This window comes from Psammomys obesus, unplaced genomic scaffold, assembly GCF_907164565.1.
Source record: "Psammomys obesus unplaced genomic scaffold, mPsaObe1.curated_primary_1811, whole genome shotgun sequence".
NCBI lineage: Eukaryota > Metazoa > Chordata > Mammalia > Rodentia > Muridae > Psammomys > Psammomys obesus.
Window position 1 is genome coordinate 7,144,150 of NW_026586816.1, and position 17,173 is coordinate 7,161,322.

General features: G+C 42.0%; 1 protein-coding gene across 6 annotated transcripts in view; it reads left to right on the forward strand.

The window, feature by feature from the left end:
* Positions 1-17,173, forward strand: part of Kif16b (kinesin family member 16B) — a 284,108-nt gene that overhangs the window by 133,892 nt on the left and 133,043 nt on the right. For all 6 annotated transcript variants that reach the window (XM_055602578.1, XM_055602577.1, XM_055602579.1 and 3 more), the window contains exons 13-15: positions 3,441-3,560; positions 4,416-4,467; positions 6,178-6,315. In XM_055602578.1, the coding sequence (XP_055458553.1) occupies positions 3,441-3,560; positions 4,416-4,467; positions 6,178-6,315 (310 nt within the window). The remainder of the gene's footprint in view (positions 1-3,440; positions 3,561-4,415; positions 4,468-6,177; positions 6,316-17,173) is intronic.

Here is a 17,173-nt window from a genome sequence, read left to right on the forward strand (position 1 = left end):
CCTCCCTCCCTTCCTCCCTCCCTCCCCCTCCCTCCCTCCCTTCCTTCCTTTGTGTGTGTGTGTGATTCTTGTCCATGTTTTTTGTAGAAAGAAAACACATATGACTTTGGACCAAGGATAGCAGTCACTTACCTTTTCATGTCTAAGCAGAAACAGCTCATCACTTTGAAGCTCTTACCTTTATGCACATGGTTCCGAAACTAGACTTTCCAGTAGGTCATTGCTTTATATATGGAACTATGTGGTTAAAGTCTCCTCTGTAATATACATCTCTAATAAAGAAACCATATGCGTCTTACTTCTGTTGAAATTCCATCATCAGGAGGAAAGGCGTGGATCCTACCAACATGAGAGGTAGAAATAGGGCTTGTTCCATGTAGCATACTCATTTTAGCCATAATTTGCAAGAGCCTTGGCATCATAAATCAAGGTTACTGAATCTCCAAACCTCAAAGCCTGAGGTTTCTAGCTGTGGAAGGAGAGCTTGGTTGATAGGAGGAGTAATTGAAGAACAATGATACGCTTCATTTCCTCTTCTAGAATCTAACCTTATGCACTGGTTGTTTCTTTGTATCTATTTAATGGTTGTTCAATTAAAATGCTTTCTTCCAAGTGGTGATTTTTATGTGTCCTTTTAAAAAATACCCTTCTTTCTGGGCCCTTTATTCTGTTGCCCTTTTGTGTGACTTTAGGTCTCCAAGTGTTCATTTGAAACCTAAATGTTTACAGAAGGAAATTCCAAAGGATTTCTCACTCTTCTTGCCCCACCCATGAATTCATCTGGCTCTCCTTTGAGTTTAGTATTTGAATTTTGCTTTGACACCAGCTTGAGAGGTTCAGAATCTTCTGCTTCAAGAATGACAGGCAGGAAGTACGTTGTTAACCTGATTAAATGGCACCATAGCACAGAGGTTCTTCCCAGAAATATAAAAGGCAGCATCATTAGCTGTCAGCTCTGACACAGAGAAGTGTGTCTCAATGGTCGGTGAGAGTTGGGGATATACTCACCAGGAATATGTCTGACTGGAAAACCTGGTCAGAGCTAGGATTTGCTACCCAGTACATCCATCACATCAACTACATTGCACACATTTGGATATGATTTTTTTTCAAACTCAGCACAGCTCCATTTCATTTGAAGTTTTTCCCCTAAATCTTTTTGGGATCTGTCAGCCTCCCACATTGAACTTCTCTAGAGCCCTTCTTCGATTTAGTTTTGGACCAGTGGGTATGGAGTGAAGACATGAACCTGTTGGTTTCTCTTCTAGAAGATTGCCCAAAGTCCATATATGACACACTGCCCTGACTTCTTATAGCTGCCCATTCAGTCCCTTGGCAAACGTGGGTTGCAGAGCTGCTGACAAGGGACACAGGTAGGCACAGGGAAGGCTGGTCCTTGCTGCTTTGTAGTAGGGTGGAGTGCGGGACTTTGAAATGAGCCATGAAGGAAGTGATGGGCCATGTGATGTTCCAAGGCTGCTGGTGTATCTCAGGGATACACAGGAGTATCTGCAGGTGGTTTTGGTTGCTGCTGTCTTGCGGAGACATGGGTTATTACCAGCATTTGAGAATAGGGACCAGGGATACTGCTGAGCATGTACCGCTGGGTAAGAGTGAATTACAAGCATTGGTAGGGGTTAGGTGTACAGGCCCTACTGCCAGAGGAGAGATAGAAGAGCGATGGCAGATGGCACTGTAGTCATGAAAGCAGAAGCGCCCTCACTGATGAAGTCTTACAGTTGGGCTAGCCAGCAAGTGTGGGACCCAAAGGAGGCAGTGGCAGGAGATTAGTATAGGTTAGGAAGGGGTGAGGCCAAGCACTTGTAAAGCACTGTAAGGACTTTAGGTTTCTCTCAGCATCACTAGAGGCCAGTTAAAGTCTCTGAGCAGAATTACCTGCTCTGATATCTCTTTGGCTGCTGCATTATGAATTTAAGTGATGGCTTGGGTCATGGCAGCAATCTAGGTAAAAAGTAATGATGATTTAGGGTTGACCAAAATAGTGCAGGGGTTTTATGTTACTAGAGTTGGAGTATATTTTGAAGGTAGACTGAATACTGTAGGTGTAGAATTTAGAGAAAGAAAGGAGTGACATGTTCCAGTTTTTCATCTAAGTAATAATGAAGATTGACATTTGCTGAGATGGGGTTGGATAGGCTGCAGTTTTGAGGGATTTTTGTTTGTTTGTTTTTTAATGTCTTACATCTGAGCTACCAGTCTGGTATTTCTATAGCGATATTGATAGGCAGGTTTAAGTATGCAAGTATGAACACTAAGGCAGAAGCATGTCCTATCAATTTTAATTGAAGAATCCTCAGTATGTGAATGGCTGGTAAGTGAAGAGCCAGGATGAGAGTCATCATTCAGGGGGTGAATATGAGTAGAGTCCAAGGTTGACAGCCTCTTGAGGTAGTTTCAAAAGCATGGCAGGGAGGAACTTAAGAAGTGCAGGGGAATTTGAGGTAGATGATCTTTCTCTCGGAGACTTATGAAACTGTTGGGGGCTGAGGGAGTATGCTGGGCTGAGGGAGGTGAGGGGGTGTGGGCTGTGCTGGTTGGCTACTTTTCCGTTGCTGTGGTAAACATTGTGGCCACAACAACTTGTAGAAGGAAGGGTTTATTTTAATTTATAGTTCAGAGGAAAAAATTCCATAATGGTGGGGAGACATGAGAGCACAGGAAGCTGAGAGCTCACACCTTCCATGGCAAGAAGAAGAGAGTGAATTAGAAGTGAGAAGAGACTTTTAACCTCAGGGCCTGGTCTCAGGGCCGTGCTTCCTCCAGCAAGCTGCATCACCCAAACCTCTCAAAACAGTGCCATGAACTGGGGAGCAAATGTTTAAATGCCAAGACTATGGAGAAGATTTCTTAACACCCCTGTGAAGGGAGTGGGAAGAACAGGTGGGTAAGGGGGATCCACATCCCTGAGATAAAGGTGTGGAGGGTATCTCTGATGCAGAGATGCAGAACTCATTGGAGTAGCTACTGTCTGAAGAGCATGCTCAGTATATCCTGGCAACCAGAGAGAAGGACTGGCAATTTAGGAGACTTCTAGCTATTAAGAAAGTACAGGATCTGAAGAAGGGAGAAAGTTTACTTTATAGAGGGTGATTGTAAAGTCCTTGCTCAGAAAGATGGGCTTTGACATTGACTTTGATATATATTGACATTGACTTTGTATACACACACACACACACATCTCAAGCTAAGAGTGTAATTCATTTTATGTTGAACATTTTATATGTTCCAAGTTCATTTTGCCTACTGCCTGCCAGGTTTTCAACATGAAATTTAAAGTCCGTTTTTCTTTCAGTTAATTTTTTTTTTTTTTTTGTAAAAAGAAATAAAATGTTACTTCTTTCAAACATCTAAAAACACCTAATATGAAGTTGTCTTTCCCCAAAGTAACCTTTTTCTTCTCTCCCTCATCCTAATTGCAGGAGCAAACCCTAGCCCTCCGGAAGGAAGGCATTGGTGTGGTTCTGGACAGTGAGCTGCCCCATTTGATTGGCATTGACGATGACCTTCTGAGCACCGGCATCATCCTGTATCACTTGAAGGTAGAAACTGCTTCAGTGGAACAGTCTAATTCTGTTTCCAGATTTCCCCTCAGACGCTAGCAAGGTTTATTATAATATGTTATGACCATGAATATAACTATTAAAAAGAATATACAACAAATTCCTGAGCCTTTGGGGATCTTCTGTAGGTCACTGGGATTCAGTGGTATTTGAAGTTCCTGTGTTTATAGTGTTCTGAAGTGATGAGTCATTTGTTTTGGGATGGCTTCTTTTCTGTGGAATCAGAAAAAGGAAGATGGGGGAAAGACAGAGAAGCTGAGGAAGGAATAAGGACCCAGGGCTTGGAATTGCTTTGTGTACAGTTGCTGGTTCCTCTGGTAATTATAAAATGGTACCTTCCTCTTAGACAGCCAGGCTTGGTTCTCAGAGTTCCCACTGTTCTAGAGAATAGAATTCCTTGTCAGTTATCAAGGGTTGCCTCTGTGACGTTGATTTTAATGTCTTCCCTCTGATCTATGACTCAAAGTGAGATTGTACTGTCTTGATTTCTATGGCCTTTCATATCACGCATCTTTGTTTGGACACAAAGAAGTCCTTGTCCACTGAATGACAAGCCATGCAGAAAGCATTTGAAGCATCTTTGAGATGGCTGGCCTGAGCAGACTACAAGAACTTGGACTTTTTGAGCAGTTTGTCTTTTCAGTGGTGGTGGTATTGAGCAGACCACGAAGAACGTCCCTGCAGTATTCAGTAGCCTGAGCTCCCTGAGGCCATTGTGCACCCCAGACCTCACTCATATGTTGCCAGGCAGGTGGAATGCATCAAGATAGGATAAGAAGCGGAGAAGCAGGATGTCCTCCTGCACTAACAAATATTATTGAATTTCCTTCTCAGGAAGGTCAGACTTACGTTGGCAGAGAAGATGCTTCAACTGAGCAAGATATTGGTGAGACTTTCAATGATCTCCTCTCAGTGATTTTTAAAAACTACTAACTTTTCAACAATCTTCTTTTTCTTGAGTGACATTGCAGTAGTTATAAGAGAAAATGTTGAGGCATTTTGCTAAGTATATCTATAATTTTGACCACAAATCAATTGAATAACAAGACTGGTTAATTCAGTGAATACAGTTAAAGTGTGAGTTCCTTCTGCTGCCCCACATGCATTCTGTCATTCTAGTGCGGTAGTGAAATCACTCTACTCCTGTCACTCCGTCCTTGTCACAGTGATTGAGGGAACTAAGCCAGGAGACATGGATAAAGGGTTGCGGGCCTTTCAACAGGCAGGGTACAGATAGTTCTCTACAGAGAGGTGATAGGCAAGTACGAGACCACATGCCAGGCCCGCATCAGACGCCATGGCTTTCTAGGGTCCTATTGTCTTCACAAGGCATACAGATAGCCGGCTATTCAGCCTAAGCAGATGACTGCCTGCACAGTGTTCTGAGCATCCCTCAGGCAGGCCTATGGCTCAGAATGTGGTGGAGTTGTATATGTGTTGGTGGGGCAAAGTGGCATTGGAGGAAGAATTACACCATTTCAAGGTATGTTTAGAGTGCCTGAGGAGAACTTAATTTTCTCTTAAGTATATGCTAATGAGCCACTTGTGGCATGTTTCTGTGTATACTTAATATTTGCTAGAGATGGGGAGAGCTGAAAAACAATTCCAGAAGCTTCCAGGCTCAAGTACTTTTGAGTCTGCTTTGGCATGAAGCCTCTTGTTTGAATTATGCATTTGGCCTTGGGAGTAGCTGTAAATGATGACAGTTGGTAGGGACAGTGTTCTCTGACCAGAGACATTCATTAGTGCAGTGTTGCAGAGAATGTGAGAGCTACTTCTGAGAAACTGATTTATCTGAGAGCTGTTCACATCCACCATTGCCAAGATGTTCATAGGTAATCAGGTAACTATCAGTGACTGCTCTCAAAGGTCTCAGAATCAGCAAAGGCTGTGGTGCTGGATACTTCAGAGACGCCTCTGGAAGCTGCTGGGACAGTGGTTCTCCACCTTCCTAATTCTGCAGCCCCTTAATACAGTTCCTCATGTTGTGATGACCCCAACCATAAAATTATTTTGTTGCCACTTCATAACTGTGGCAACATATTTTTGCTACTTATATATCAAGTGTAATTATCTGTTTTCCAATGGTCTTACATGACTCCTGTGAAATGGTCATTTGACCCCCAAAGGAGTCACAACCCACAGGTTGGGAATGACTGTCCTAGGATCTCCTGAGGTCCATGCCATGTCATGCCTCTGTTTTGCATTTCTGGGAGGCATTATCTGTAAGTGCAGAGGGCTCCCGGATGGGTCATAGACCTACAGGCATTTCCGTTCTTGTGTCTCCCAATGGCTGGTGGGAGTTTGTCAGTATTGAGAAAGGTTCTCAGTTAAACAAACTGCTCAGCTGAGTCTTTTAGGAAGAGTAAGCTGCTGGGCAGAGCTCAGTTTGTTCAGGCAGGATAGCTAGACCCTTTGTTGTGACCTTTTGCCACTTGATGTTACAGACTCACAGAATTTTCTCACTAAACAAATGTTCACAGCACTTTCATGGAGAATAAAAGGTGTTCAAGATGGAAATAAAATAAATAATTGGGAATCATCGTAGTAGACACCAAAGTGCAGACTAACTTTCTTCTTTGTTCTTCTCTCCTAGTGCTTCATGGCCTTGACTTGGAGAGTGAACACTGTGTCTTTGAGAATGCCGGGGGAACAGTGACTCTGATACCCCTGAGCGGGTCCCAGTGCTCTGTGAATGGCATCCAGATTGTGGATGCCACACAGCTAAACCAAGGTACCTGATTTAGCTTTCCAGAGATCTCTGTGTGTGTCGAGAAAGCAAGCTGGCATCGGGGAACATGTACATCTTTCTGATTAGGGACACAGAGGGTAAAGCCTGCTTGCCTCATTGTGTTCTCTCTTCTCTCTTGCTGGAGGGCTGCATTATAATAAACATGACATATTTATGAATATTTACGATTTACAAATATGAATACTTAATTGTTAGAGGATTTTAAAAGTTAAATAGTACCTTTTACAAGTAAAAATTTAATAGAACAATTTCCTTTAATACTTTATTTCAAATGTTTATGTCCTTAATGAGTAGTTACAATTATATGCACAGGACTGAGTGTCTTGTCTTTTCATTTGGAAGAACTTCAGTGTTCTAACAAAAAGTACAAAAACAGTGCAGAACTTAATCACAGATCCATGTTCCAGTGCTATTACATGCCAGTCTGCTTTTTTTTTTTTTTTTTTTTTCTCTGAAACTAAGTTGATAAGCTCACAAAGAAAAAAGGTTTGGTTCCATGGCCTTGAGCCTGTGGGAAATCAAACCATGTACCTAGTGGCCAGAAAACAAGCGAGAAGAGGGAGGTGCACACGGATCCACCTGAAGACCCTTCAGGAGACTCTGCCTCCTGAAGGCTCCAGCTTCAACGCAAGGCCTCTGCGAGACATTTGGGGTTCCAAATATGACAGTGTCCAGTATTCTCTGAGCACATTTGTGCGTATTTCCTCTACCAGTGAGGTTGTCCATACAGCTGTCATATAGCCGTTTAGTTAGAAAGCTAATGCTGAGCCCCATTCAGGTTTGGCTGCCTGCCTCTCCTGGGTCCAGCGTTGTGTGTGTGCGTGTTGTACTGTTGGCCACAGCCCTTGTTTCTTCAGTCTAGACCAGGCCCTCGGTCTTTCTTGGACTCTTACTACGTTGAAAAGAGTGCATCAGGTATATTGTAGTATGTCCCCCTACTCAAATGTAAGACTTCTCTGATCTTTTTCATAATTAGAATAATACTCAGTTTTTGTTCCTTTGCAGGAATACTGGGTCAAACTCTATACAGACCAGGCAAGGGCTCCACCACTGATTGGCATATACTCTCAATATGGTGCATTTCTGACAGTGCTGCATTTCTCTCCTGTCCCACCCAGATGTCTATCTGTCTGCTACCTCTGGTGCTTACTTTGGTTCCTTTGTAAAGGTGGAGCTGGCCCTGGGAAGTTACTTGCCCTGGCTTTGATTTCATAAATGTATTGGGGAGGGATTTTGATTTTCAGTATTCTGTCCTTTGTCACGTCTTCTCCCCCCCCCCCCCCAGACATGGTTTCTCTGTGTAGCCTTGGCTGTCCTGGACTCCTTTGTGGACAAGGCTGGCTTGAACTCAGAGAGATCTGCGTGCTTCTGCCTCCCTGAGCGCTGGGATTACAGCCACCACACCTCGCTTCTTTATCACATCTTGATTCACTGTTTTAGAAACTATTTTTTAAATTTTTGTTGAGTTATTATTTTGTTGGTTGCAAAAGGTGATCTTCTTATCATTTCTTCTGCATTTGTCAATTGAATTCTTAATGTAAGGATAAGCTTTTTTTTCTTGCCATTTGTTTATTCATGAATTTATATTAGCAAGGTCATATAGTTTGGCGTTGTATTTAGTATTTTCTCTGTTTTGTCATTATTTATTTTATATATCTCAGATTTTGCCAGTGTAAGTTCCTTCAAAGATGGCTTTTGTGCCTTTTTATTTGAGATTGTTTTGCGAGCATTTGTTTAGAGCCTAAAGTCACCTTGTACTTTCCTAGAACTACTCAGTTTTTAAAAGAACACTATCTAATGCGGCCTCTGCCTAGAACCTAGCATTTAATTCTGGGTGACCCCTCTCTTCTCTTTACTGCCCATGAAAGAAAGATTGCTAGTTTAATGAGCTTTCAGAAATTTTTAGATAGCTATAATTATGTCTCTAATTCTCTTGTGCATTGAATAATAAATGCTAATAGATGTCTCACATGAAACAATTTTATTTTATATTCCATCCGTCCGTCCATCCATCCATCCATCCATCCATCCATCCATCCATCCATCCATCCGTATATCTACCTATCTACCTAGCTACCTAACTACCTATCTTGTTCTTCTACGTAGTTGGATAGACTCAATTTAAAATATGCCTGTTTTGAGTAGTGATTCGGGTTAAGAACTAACCATTCTTGTGTATCTCAGATGTGACTTTCTCTAAGAGAGACATAGAACTGACTGATTTTGAAGCTAATTGCAGGACATGTCTTTCTCTGTGGGAATCCCTTAATTCTTTTATTACCATGGTGCCATGTTGTTCGGATATGGCAGACTTGAGTTCTCCTGGCATTCTGCTGAGCTGCAGAGCTGCTTCCTAACATGTTTGAAGGTGTTGGAGTGTTGTCACAGAGGACAGATGCCATTAACAGATGTCAGGGCAGGGGAATGCTAGATGGCATCAAGGTCAAGATATTGCATGATCTTGAGAGTAACAAGATGACAACTTTTTTTTTCTTTCTGTATCTAGCCTTTCATTCTTTAGTGTACAGCATTATATCCTATCCAAGGTGAAACAGTTGCAGTCTTTATAATTAAGGATTAAAACCATCTGCTTTGGCTTGCTCGATGTTTGAAGATTGTTATAACAAAAACTGAAACATGTTTTTAAAATACAAAGTTACATGATAATTTGGAGGTATGTGAATGTGTCAGAATAAAAAGATATAAATGGGACTGACACAGTCCTCCTTCCAGATCATCTTCACTGCCAGAGAGGAAGGAAGCAGGGTTCAAAATTTATATACAAGAATCAGACTATCTCAATAAGGGTTTAATTTTAAAGAAGCCTATAGTAAAGAGTTAAAAAATGGATTTCATTAAAAACACAGTAAATGAGGAGCAACATTAAAGAAAGCACTATTTTTATACTCGAAACCTCTCTTGGCTTTTGCCCATGAAGCAGGTTTTTAAAGTCAGTTCCATTGAACACCTCTGCATGTCCTGCCTAGGTAATTTTTGCAAAGTCAGGTGCTTTGTGTTAACTTTTTGCTCCACCAAATTTTCTTGGAAATGAATCTTGAGGTAGCTGGACAGCTGCTCTATTAGTTTAGAACATTGAAAAAAAAAAAAAAAAAAGCAAGCCATTCATTATCACTCATGCCTTTACCCTCTGAAATCTGGATTCATATATGTTTTGAAATCTTTTTGGCTTTCCAACTAGGCATAGGTTCTATCCATAACCCTGAAGCTCATGAAGTCCAGGCCACTTTGGTCTCCTATATCTGTTGTCCTAACGTCAGTCTCTGGCTTACTGCAGTGATTATTTCTCTACCATCCTTCCTGGCCCATTGTTTCTTAGTCCTCAGAATTGGCCTGTAAACTCTCAATTGGATTCATGAAAGATATGACAGAAGAAATACTTCTGTAACAGTTTTGTGCTTTTAGAACAAAAGGGATCTAGGGCAGAATGCTCAGGTGAAGTCAGCCCACATCACAATGACGTCTTAACATGGTACCCTTAGGTGATTGTACGGTGGGTAAACCCTGTTACTCACGGCACGCTCCCTTACCATTACCCATCTCCAGCATATTTCTGACATTTGGTATGCAGCTGTCTCTTCTCTGCTAAATTACTTTTGTTTGGAAATGTGCTAGGCTATGCCATTAAAAAAGCACAAGTAGTAATTACAACTTCCTTATCTGAATCACTTAATGAAAGTGAATGCCAATGAATAGACCTGTCTAAATTTAGCAGGTTGTCCCCATTAGGGCCAAGAGGGTTTTGTTGTTGTTGTTGTTTCCTTCATTTTCAACTTGTGTCAGTAAACTGTCTTTTCTCAAATAGCACAACCAATACATACACACACACACACACACACAAATAGGGAGGGTTTTCTTTTGTTAGAATTGTCATAAAAATGAAGAGCATTTGCTAAAACTATGAGCATGAATGGGATGGTGTATTCCCTGTATGTTATCTAATGCCTGGCAAAAGACATCTTTCCCTTGATCTTCATAGCTAAACATTCTCTTTTCTTAATGTTTACCCCAAGCTCAGGTCCGCTGCCGCTGATGGTCCCATCTTAGCTCCATAAATTGAGTGGATGGGAAGAAGAAAGTAAACATGTGGCTGTGATGTCTTATCCATGACCACAGCTCTGCTTGGTCAAGTCTAAGCTCCTAAGTTGTCCCAACTCTAACCACCATACGTTTAATAAGACATGGCACAAGAGTAAAGCATGTTGTAGTTCAGCAAGTACTTCAGCATGACCTTGGAATTTCTAGGAACTAGTTGTTCTAATTTGAATTATTATTAGTTTTGCTGTACTATGTATTTTTAAAGCTGGTCACTGTTAAATGTAATTAATTTTTATATTTGTCAGTAGATGCCTTTGGCATTCTCGTTGGTCTGTCATATCCATTGAACATTCATCTCTCATTTTAGAAGTGCTACAGAAACTGCATTTTGGAAATTCACACGTAGGTGCATTTGAATGTGATATGCTCCAGTGCCAAAATATATTTGCATCTATTGAAGTTCTCTGAAAGAGGGAACAGGTGATTGTCGAAAGAGTGGTGCTGAGGAGTCTTTGATAAAATTTTCATCTGCTGGAGGGCTGCTGTGTTCAGTGACAAATGTAAAAGGAATTTTAGTGGAACTGGAAAGGAAAATAGATCTTTGAGGGTTGAGCCATGGTATCTAGCTAAAGCAAAGGACATGTATCTGCTACAAAGAGCATAAGATGCCAGTGTCTGTTCCCTGTGGACTCCACTGTAGTAACCTGAGTGCTCCTCAGATGTCTCCCTCAAGTTAGAGACATGAAATCAGACACATGTCTTCTATATGGGCCAGTTTAACAGATATCTTGGATATCGAAGCCTAAGCCAGTTTTAAAGGGGAAATGGCTTTCTAAGCATGCCCCACATCGGTAACATCAGCAGTGCCTGGGAGCTTCTTAGACACCCAGATTCCCAAACCCTATGCTGCAGAAGGTGTGAGGGGGAGGCCCTGGTGATGCAGGTAACTGTGAAGCTGCTTCTGCATGAGAGCTGCTGACTAGAGCTAGTTATGCCCAAATCAGTGGACTTCGTGGAAAAATAACTATTTGCCTACCTCTCCTCCTTTATTTCCTGTTTTACCATCACACCTCATTTTCAGTTTCTCTGTTCCTTTCAACATCTCAAGCTTCACATTTGCCCAAGATGGCATCACAGGGTCACATGGTCTTGCCATGAGTACCAGCGTGGAAGCTGGTGAGCTTTTGAATCCACAGGCATCTGTCTGTCTTTACAGTTGGGAAGTTCGCTGCCCCTGTTCGTTTGAAAATATTTTCCCATACTGTATAGACTTTTCTCTCATTCAGGGTCTTTAATCACATAAATAGCAGATATTTTAGTTTTTGTCTCATGGTTTTTGATGTTCTGACTTGCTGTCTTTAGTTTGCGTTTTCCTCTATGGCTGTCTCTGCTGTTGGGATCATCCTGCACAGCTTTTTTTTTTTTTTTTTTTTTTTTTTTTCAAATTTTTTATTAATTACACTTTATTCACTTTGTATCCCCCTGTAGTTCCCTCCATCCTCCCCTCCCAACCCCTCTTTTCTTCTCCCTTCTCCACGAATGCCCTTCCTCAAGGCCACTGATAGGGAAGGTCTTCTTTTCCTTCTTTCTGACCCTAATCTATCAGATCTTATCAGAAGTGGCTGCATTGTCTTCCTCTGTGGCCTGGTAAGGCTGCTTCCCCCTCAGGGGGACGTGATCAAAGAGCCAGCCACTGAGTTCATGTCAGAGACAGTCCCTGTTCCCATTACTAGGAAATCCACTTGGACACTAAACAACCATGGGCTACATCTGTGCATGGGTTCTAGGTTATCTCCATGCATTGTCCTTGGTTGGAGTATCAGTCTCAGGAAGACCCCTGCTACATGGCTTTTCTTTTTCTTTTTCTTTTCTTTTCTTTTTTCTTTTTTTTTTTTGTCTCATCTGTTGTTTTGTTGTGACTCTTAGTGGTAATGTTTGATTTTTCCTTTTATGTTTTATCCCTTGTTGAATTTTTAATATTCTATTTGTTTTAAAGTCAAAAGACTTGTCTAAACATGTTTATGATTCCTAACTCATAGTCTTTATCAATGTCTTAATCGTCTCAGCAGTAGCTTGCATTATTGTCTTACCAGCTCACTGATATTACCCAGGATCTTCCTTTCTTAAGTAATAATGATGGTTTGAATCCAGAAACTTTTTAGCACTTTGTTCAAGAACTGAGTTTCATTGCAATTCTGTGATGGGAAGTGATGATACCCTTTTTCAGCAGGCACGTTCCCTCACTGGGTTCAGGACTGAGTCTGGAACAGCCTAAACTCTGTAGGCTGTGTCTGCAGTAGCAATGCTGGGTCAGTATCCAAACCTCTGCACTGCTCTTTTGCATAGCAGTGGGTCTGCTACCACTGGCCAGCCTGGGGCCTGAGCAGATTTCTCCCCCTTATTCAACTCTCAGGCTGAACAAGCTCCTGAGGCTTGGAGCTGTGTATGCACATGTGGTGAACTTTGGAATTTCTGGAATACTTTAGTTTTCCCTTTGATCCTCCTATTTCTCTCATCCAGCTGGAAATTGGAGCTTTTCTGGTTCCACTTTCTTCCACCTTGTGTACTGATTTCTCTTTCCAGGGCATAGGATTATAGACGTGGAGAGGGAAAATACAGCCATGGGAGCCTGCTCTAACATCCTGGGTACAATAGCTCAAAGGCTTTCTACTGCTTCCCCTTGCCACCAGGGACCTCCTGGCTTCTTATCCAGACAAAAGAAGAGAGGTTCTCCTGGAGTTCTTACTACATACCAATAAGCATGTTTGTGTTTCCTCCTAAAATCTGAGCCAAGAGGGAGAAAATAGTGATTATCAGTTTAGTGGCATTTGGACAGCTAAGCTCATTCCACTCTCCCCAGCATCTTTAAAAGAGTAACAGTAAGAGCAATATTAAATACTGTGAGATATTGCTGATGTCCGTGACAGGCTTGTATTGTAAACACTCTTCTTAATGTTGTTTTGCACTGAAATCAGCTAAGATGGCAGGTGGTTGACTCTAGCTGACAGATCTTAGAGCCTTCCCAGGTGCCCTGGGACCTTGAGTGAAGTCTGTCAGCTAAGCAGCATTGTTTAAACTAGCAGCTCTCTATACTGCCTTTATGGCAGCCCATACTTTTATTTTCAGACACATTGGTCATTTTGAGAATACCTCAGCAGCTTCAGAGGACCGCCTTACCCCTGGCAAAGCATACTCTGGCATCTGGCACTAGTCATGGAAAGCAGCACCATAAGCCAAACAAGCCTTGGTGAACTCCAGATAACCTGGCATCTGTTTTTCTGCGTTGCTCTTGAATTATCTAATGCTCCATCCATGTTCTCCATATGGACTCACCTGTCCTATATGGGAAGCATACTATTTTCCCTGTGATGTTTTAAAAGGAAAACCGTTAGCCTAACTCACTCATGCACATATCTAGGATTTTATGGAGAGGAGTGGATTCGTACATCTTGAAGATTTAAAAGCTCTGCACTCAGTTCATACATAGATCATCAAATAACCCTTCATGGGTATTTGACTGGGAACGTCAATAGCAAAGGTTGAAAATCAGTTCCCTTTCTTCCCCAGAGGCCCTGAATCTAAGCTTACAAATTTTAATTTTACAATGAGTAAGTGAGGGGTAAAGTGACCTATCTGATTCAGGAAGTTATAACTCTGTATTTGAAATGTGAGCACTGATAAGGGAGGTGTCAAGGCCTCTGTGTTTGTTTTAGTGTCATACATCTTTATTACAGTCCCAATCACCAGTGATCTGATGGCGGGCTGTGGTGGTGGCATCATCTGCAGCAGCACAGTGATGCCTGCCGTCCATGCCGGTCAGTGCCTCCCTCAGGCCTTGTCTCAGTTCATTTAGAGTCTGCCTAAAATGTCTGTCCCTGTAATTCCAGTCTTTCCCATATAACTTCCCAAAGCCATTGTTGAAACAGGATTATTGTAATTCCTTAGTAATAGCTATTATTAAAAGAGTGTGAAGTCCTATAACTTACAATTTAATCCACTTTTATGCATTGGTACATGTTATTGAAGATTAGATTCTATCATGATCCAGAATGGTGCTGACATTGCAATTCATGTAAGTATACGATTTTAAAGCCATTTTAAATCACAGAGAAAGATCCTTTTTTTTTTTTTTTTTTTTTTAAGATTTATTATGTATAGTGTCCTGCCTGTATGTACCCCTGCATGTCAGAAGTGGGCACTAGATCTCATTATAATGGTTGTAAGCCACCATGTGGTTTCTGGGAATTGAACTCAGAACCTTTGGAAGAGTAGTCAGTGCTCTTAACCTCTGAGCTATCTCTGCAACCTGAGAAATATCTTAAAAAGTTTATTTCTCCTGTAGTCAGGCAACAAAATGATAATATCCTTGCCCTTCATTTCTCAAGATTCTTGTTCAGCAGCCTTTGAGGGCCGTGTGTGGTCCTCTCAGTGTCTGGATTCTTTAGTTGAGCCTCTATGTGTGCTAGTTGGGGTGAGGTGTGGGAGGTCTTAGATAGCTAAAATGTAAAATGAAGAGCCTTGAAGCAGATCCCTGTGTTTATTGTGTCAGCCCTCTCAGCTCCTGTTACCTTGGACTGTACAGTTTGAGGACCACATTGTCGCATATGTTTGTATCAGTCATAATTCAGAACAGCCTCTTTTGTACAGTCACCTCTGAAATATTCATATGACAACATTTAATAGAAAAATAAGTTAATTTATTCATGCAGTAGCAGAATGATGAAATCTCATTAAGACGGAAGGAGGAGGGTGATTACTTGTGTATTAAGTATTGTCCCTCTCTTCCCTAGAAATCACTAAAAATATACATATGCTTATTTTTTCAGTTTACTTGAAACACTAAAATAAGAAACTCATATGAAACCATCATTTGCACCCCTCATTCACAGAGATTTAAATGAAGGAATCCTTCTACCTTTTTTAAACAAAAAGGCTTTGTCTTTCTTTTTACAATGTCATTGCCCTCTCCATTCTCTTTAAAGACTGTCTGGGATTTGTCTGTCTTTGGCTATTTAACAAGCTCTGAAGTAATCTCGGAGAAGCCGTCATATATTTCAGGGAGGTTAGACATGCTCTCCAAATTATAAATTAAGTGTCTCACAGAAAGTCCATCTGCTGTGATTAGTCACGTTAACCTTAGTAAGGAGCCATTGACAGCTAAAGGAACTTGAGGTCGAGAAGGAACCTTCGGAATCTTTTAGTTGATGAGAAAATGAGAACACTGAATTCCAAAGAGGTTTGTCCATATCTCCTTGTTCTCCCCAGAGACACCGTGTGTATAGAGGTGGGAGGGGAGAGGGTGGGAATGTCCAGAGGACTCAAGGTCAGTGTCAGGTGTCTTCCTCAATAGCTTGTCTACCTTATTATTTTTTCCTTTTTTTAATTTTTATTTTTATTAATTACACTTTATTCACTTTGTATCCTCCCATAAGCCCCTCCCTCCTCCCCTCCCAATCCCACCCTCCCTCCCTCCCCCTTCTTCACGAATGCTTCTCCCCAAGTCCACTGATAAGGGAGGTCTTCCTCTCCTTCCTTCTGATCTTAGTCTATCAGATCTCATCACACAGGGGTCTTCCCAGAGACTCATACTCCAACCAAGTACCATGCATAGAGATAACCTAGAACCCCTGCACAGATGTAGCCCATGGCAGTTTAGTGTCCAAGTGGGTTACATAGTAATGGGAAGAGGGACTGCCTCTGACATGAACTGATTGGCCTGCTCTTTGATTACCTCCCCCTGAGGGGGGGAGCAGCCTTACCAGGCCACACAAGGTCTCTCATCAAACCTGGTGGTTAGTGATTCAGCCCCTCCATCCTTTTCCACACCCCCCATGCTGGGGGTACAGGTGCAGCACCATGCTTGGATTTTTACGTGAATGTTGGTGGTCTAAGCTTAGGCCTTGCACTTACACAGCGATCATTTCACACGCTGACCCATATTCTCAGCCCTCACTTGAGAATTAATCATTAGCCAGTCTCGTTTGTCTGGACATTCACCCAGCAATCCACTCTTTTCCTTTAGCTGTTATTGCGGTCTAAATATATTCACCAGCTTCCTTTCAATAAGCCCAAACTAACTATGTCATTGAGCCTATTTCACCCTCTGTTTGTTAACATGTTATACATATGACCTGAATCCAAAGGGCACCCACTGGGGTTTCCAAGTTCATGTGTCCTGGAACAAAGAACTGAACCAAGGGACACATGGACAATGGTAAAATAGAGAGTTAAAGAGAAAGTCATTTTTAAGGCATAGGGAAAGAGTGCAGCTTGAAATCCAGAACAGATCTGAGACCCAAAAAGGCAGCTTCTTAACCTGGCAAGACTCTTAGGTTACTTACTTTCTCAGGCAGATCTGGCCACAGTCTTCCCTCAGCTCTGTTTTGGCACATGTAGCCCCGGCTAGCACAGGTTTCCTGTTAATCCTGATGCCTTTCTGCAGCCTGACCCTGACTTTTCTGCCACAGAGGGGTGTAAGGCACTGTTGGAACTCAGTAGGTCTGGGTACTTCACATCTCTCTCCAGCTCTTCCTTTCTTGCTTTGACCCTCACCCATACAGCTCACTTTGAGACAGCACTGGTAATTTCTAGTTCCCACTTTAGCCCTCCTGGAAGCATTCTCCACAGGTGATTTCCCCTCAGCTCCCGCTTTCTTCCTCTTGTTTCTAAGTCTTCCTTTCAGTTGCTTTCCTTAACATGGCTGTTAAAAGCCAGCTTTCCTCCAGCTCTCTTCTCTGTTCTCCTTTTCTCTCATCCCCCTCCCCTCCCCTCCCCTCCCATCCCC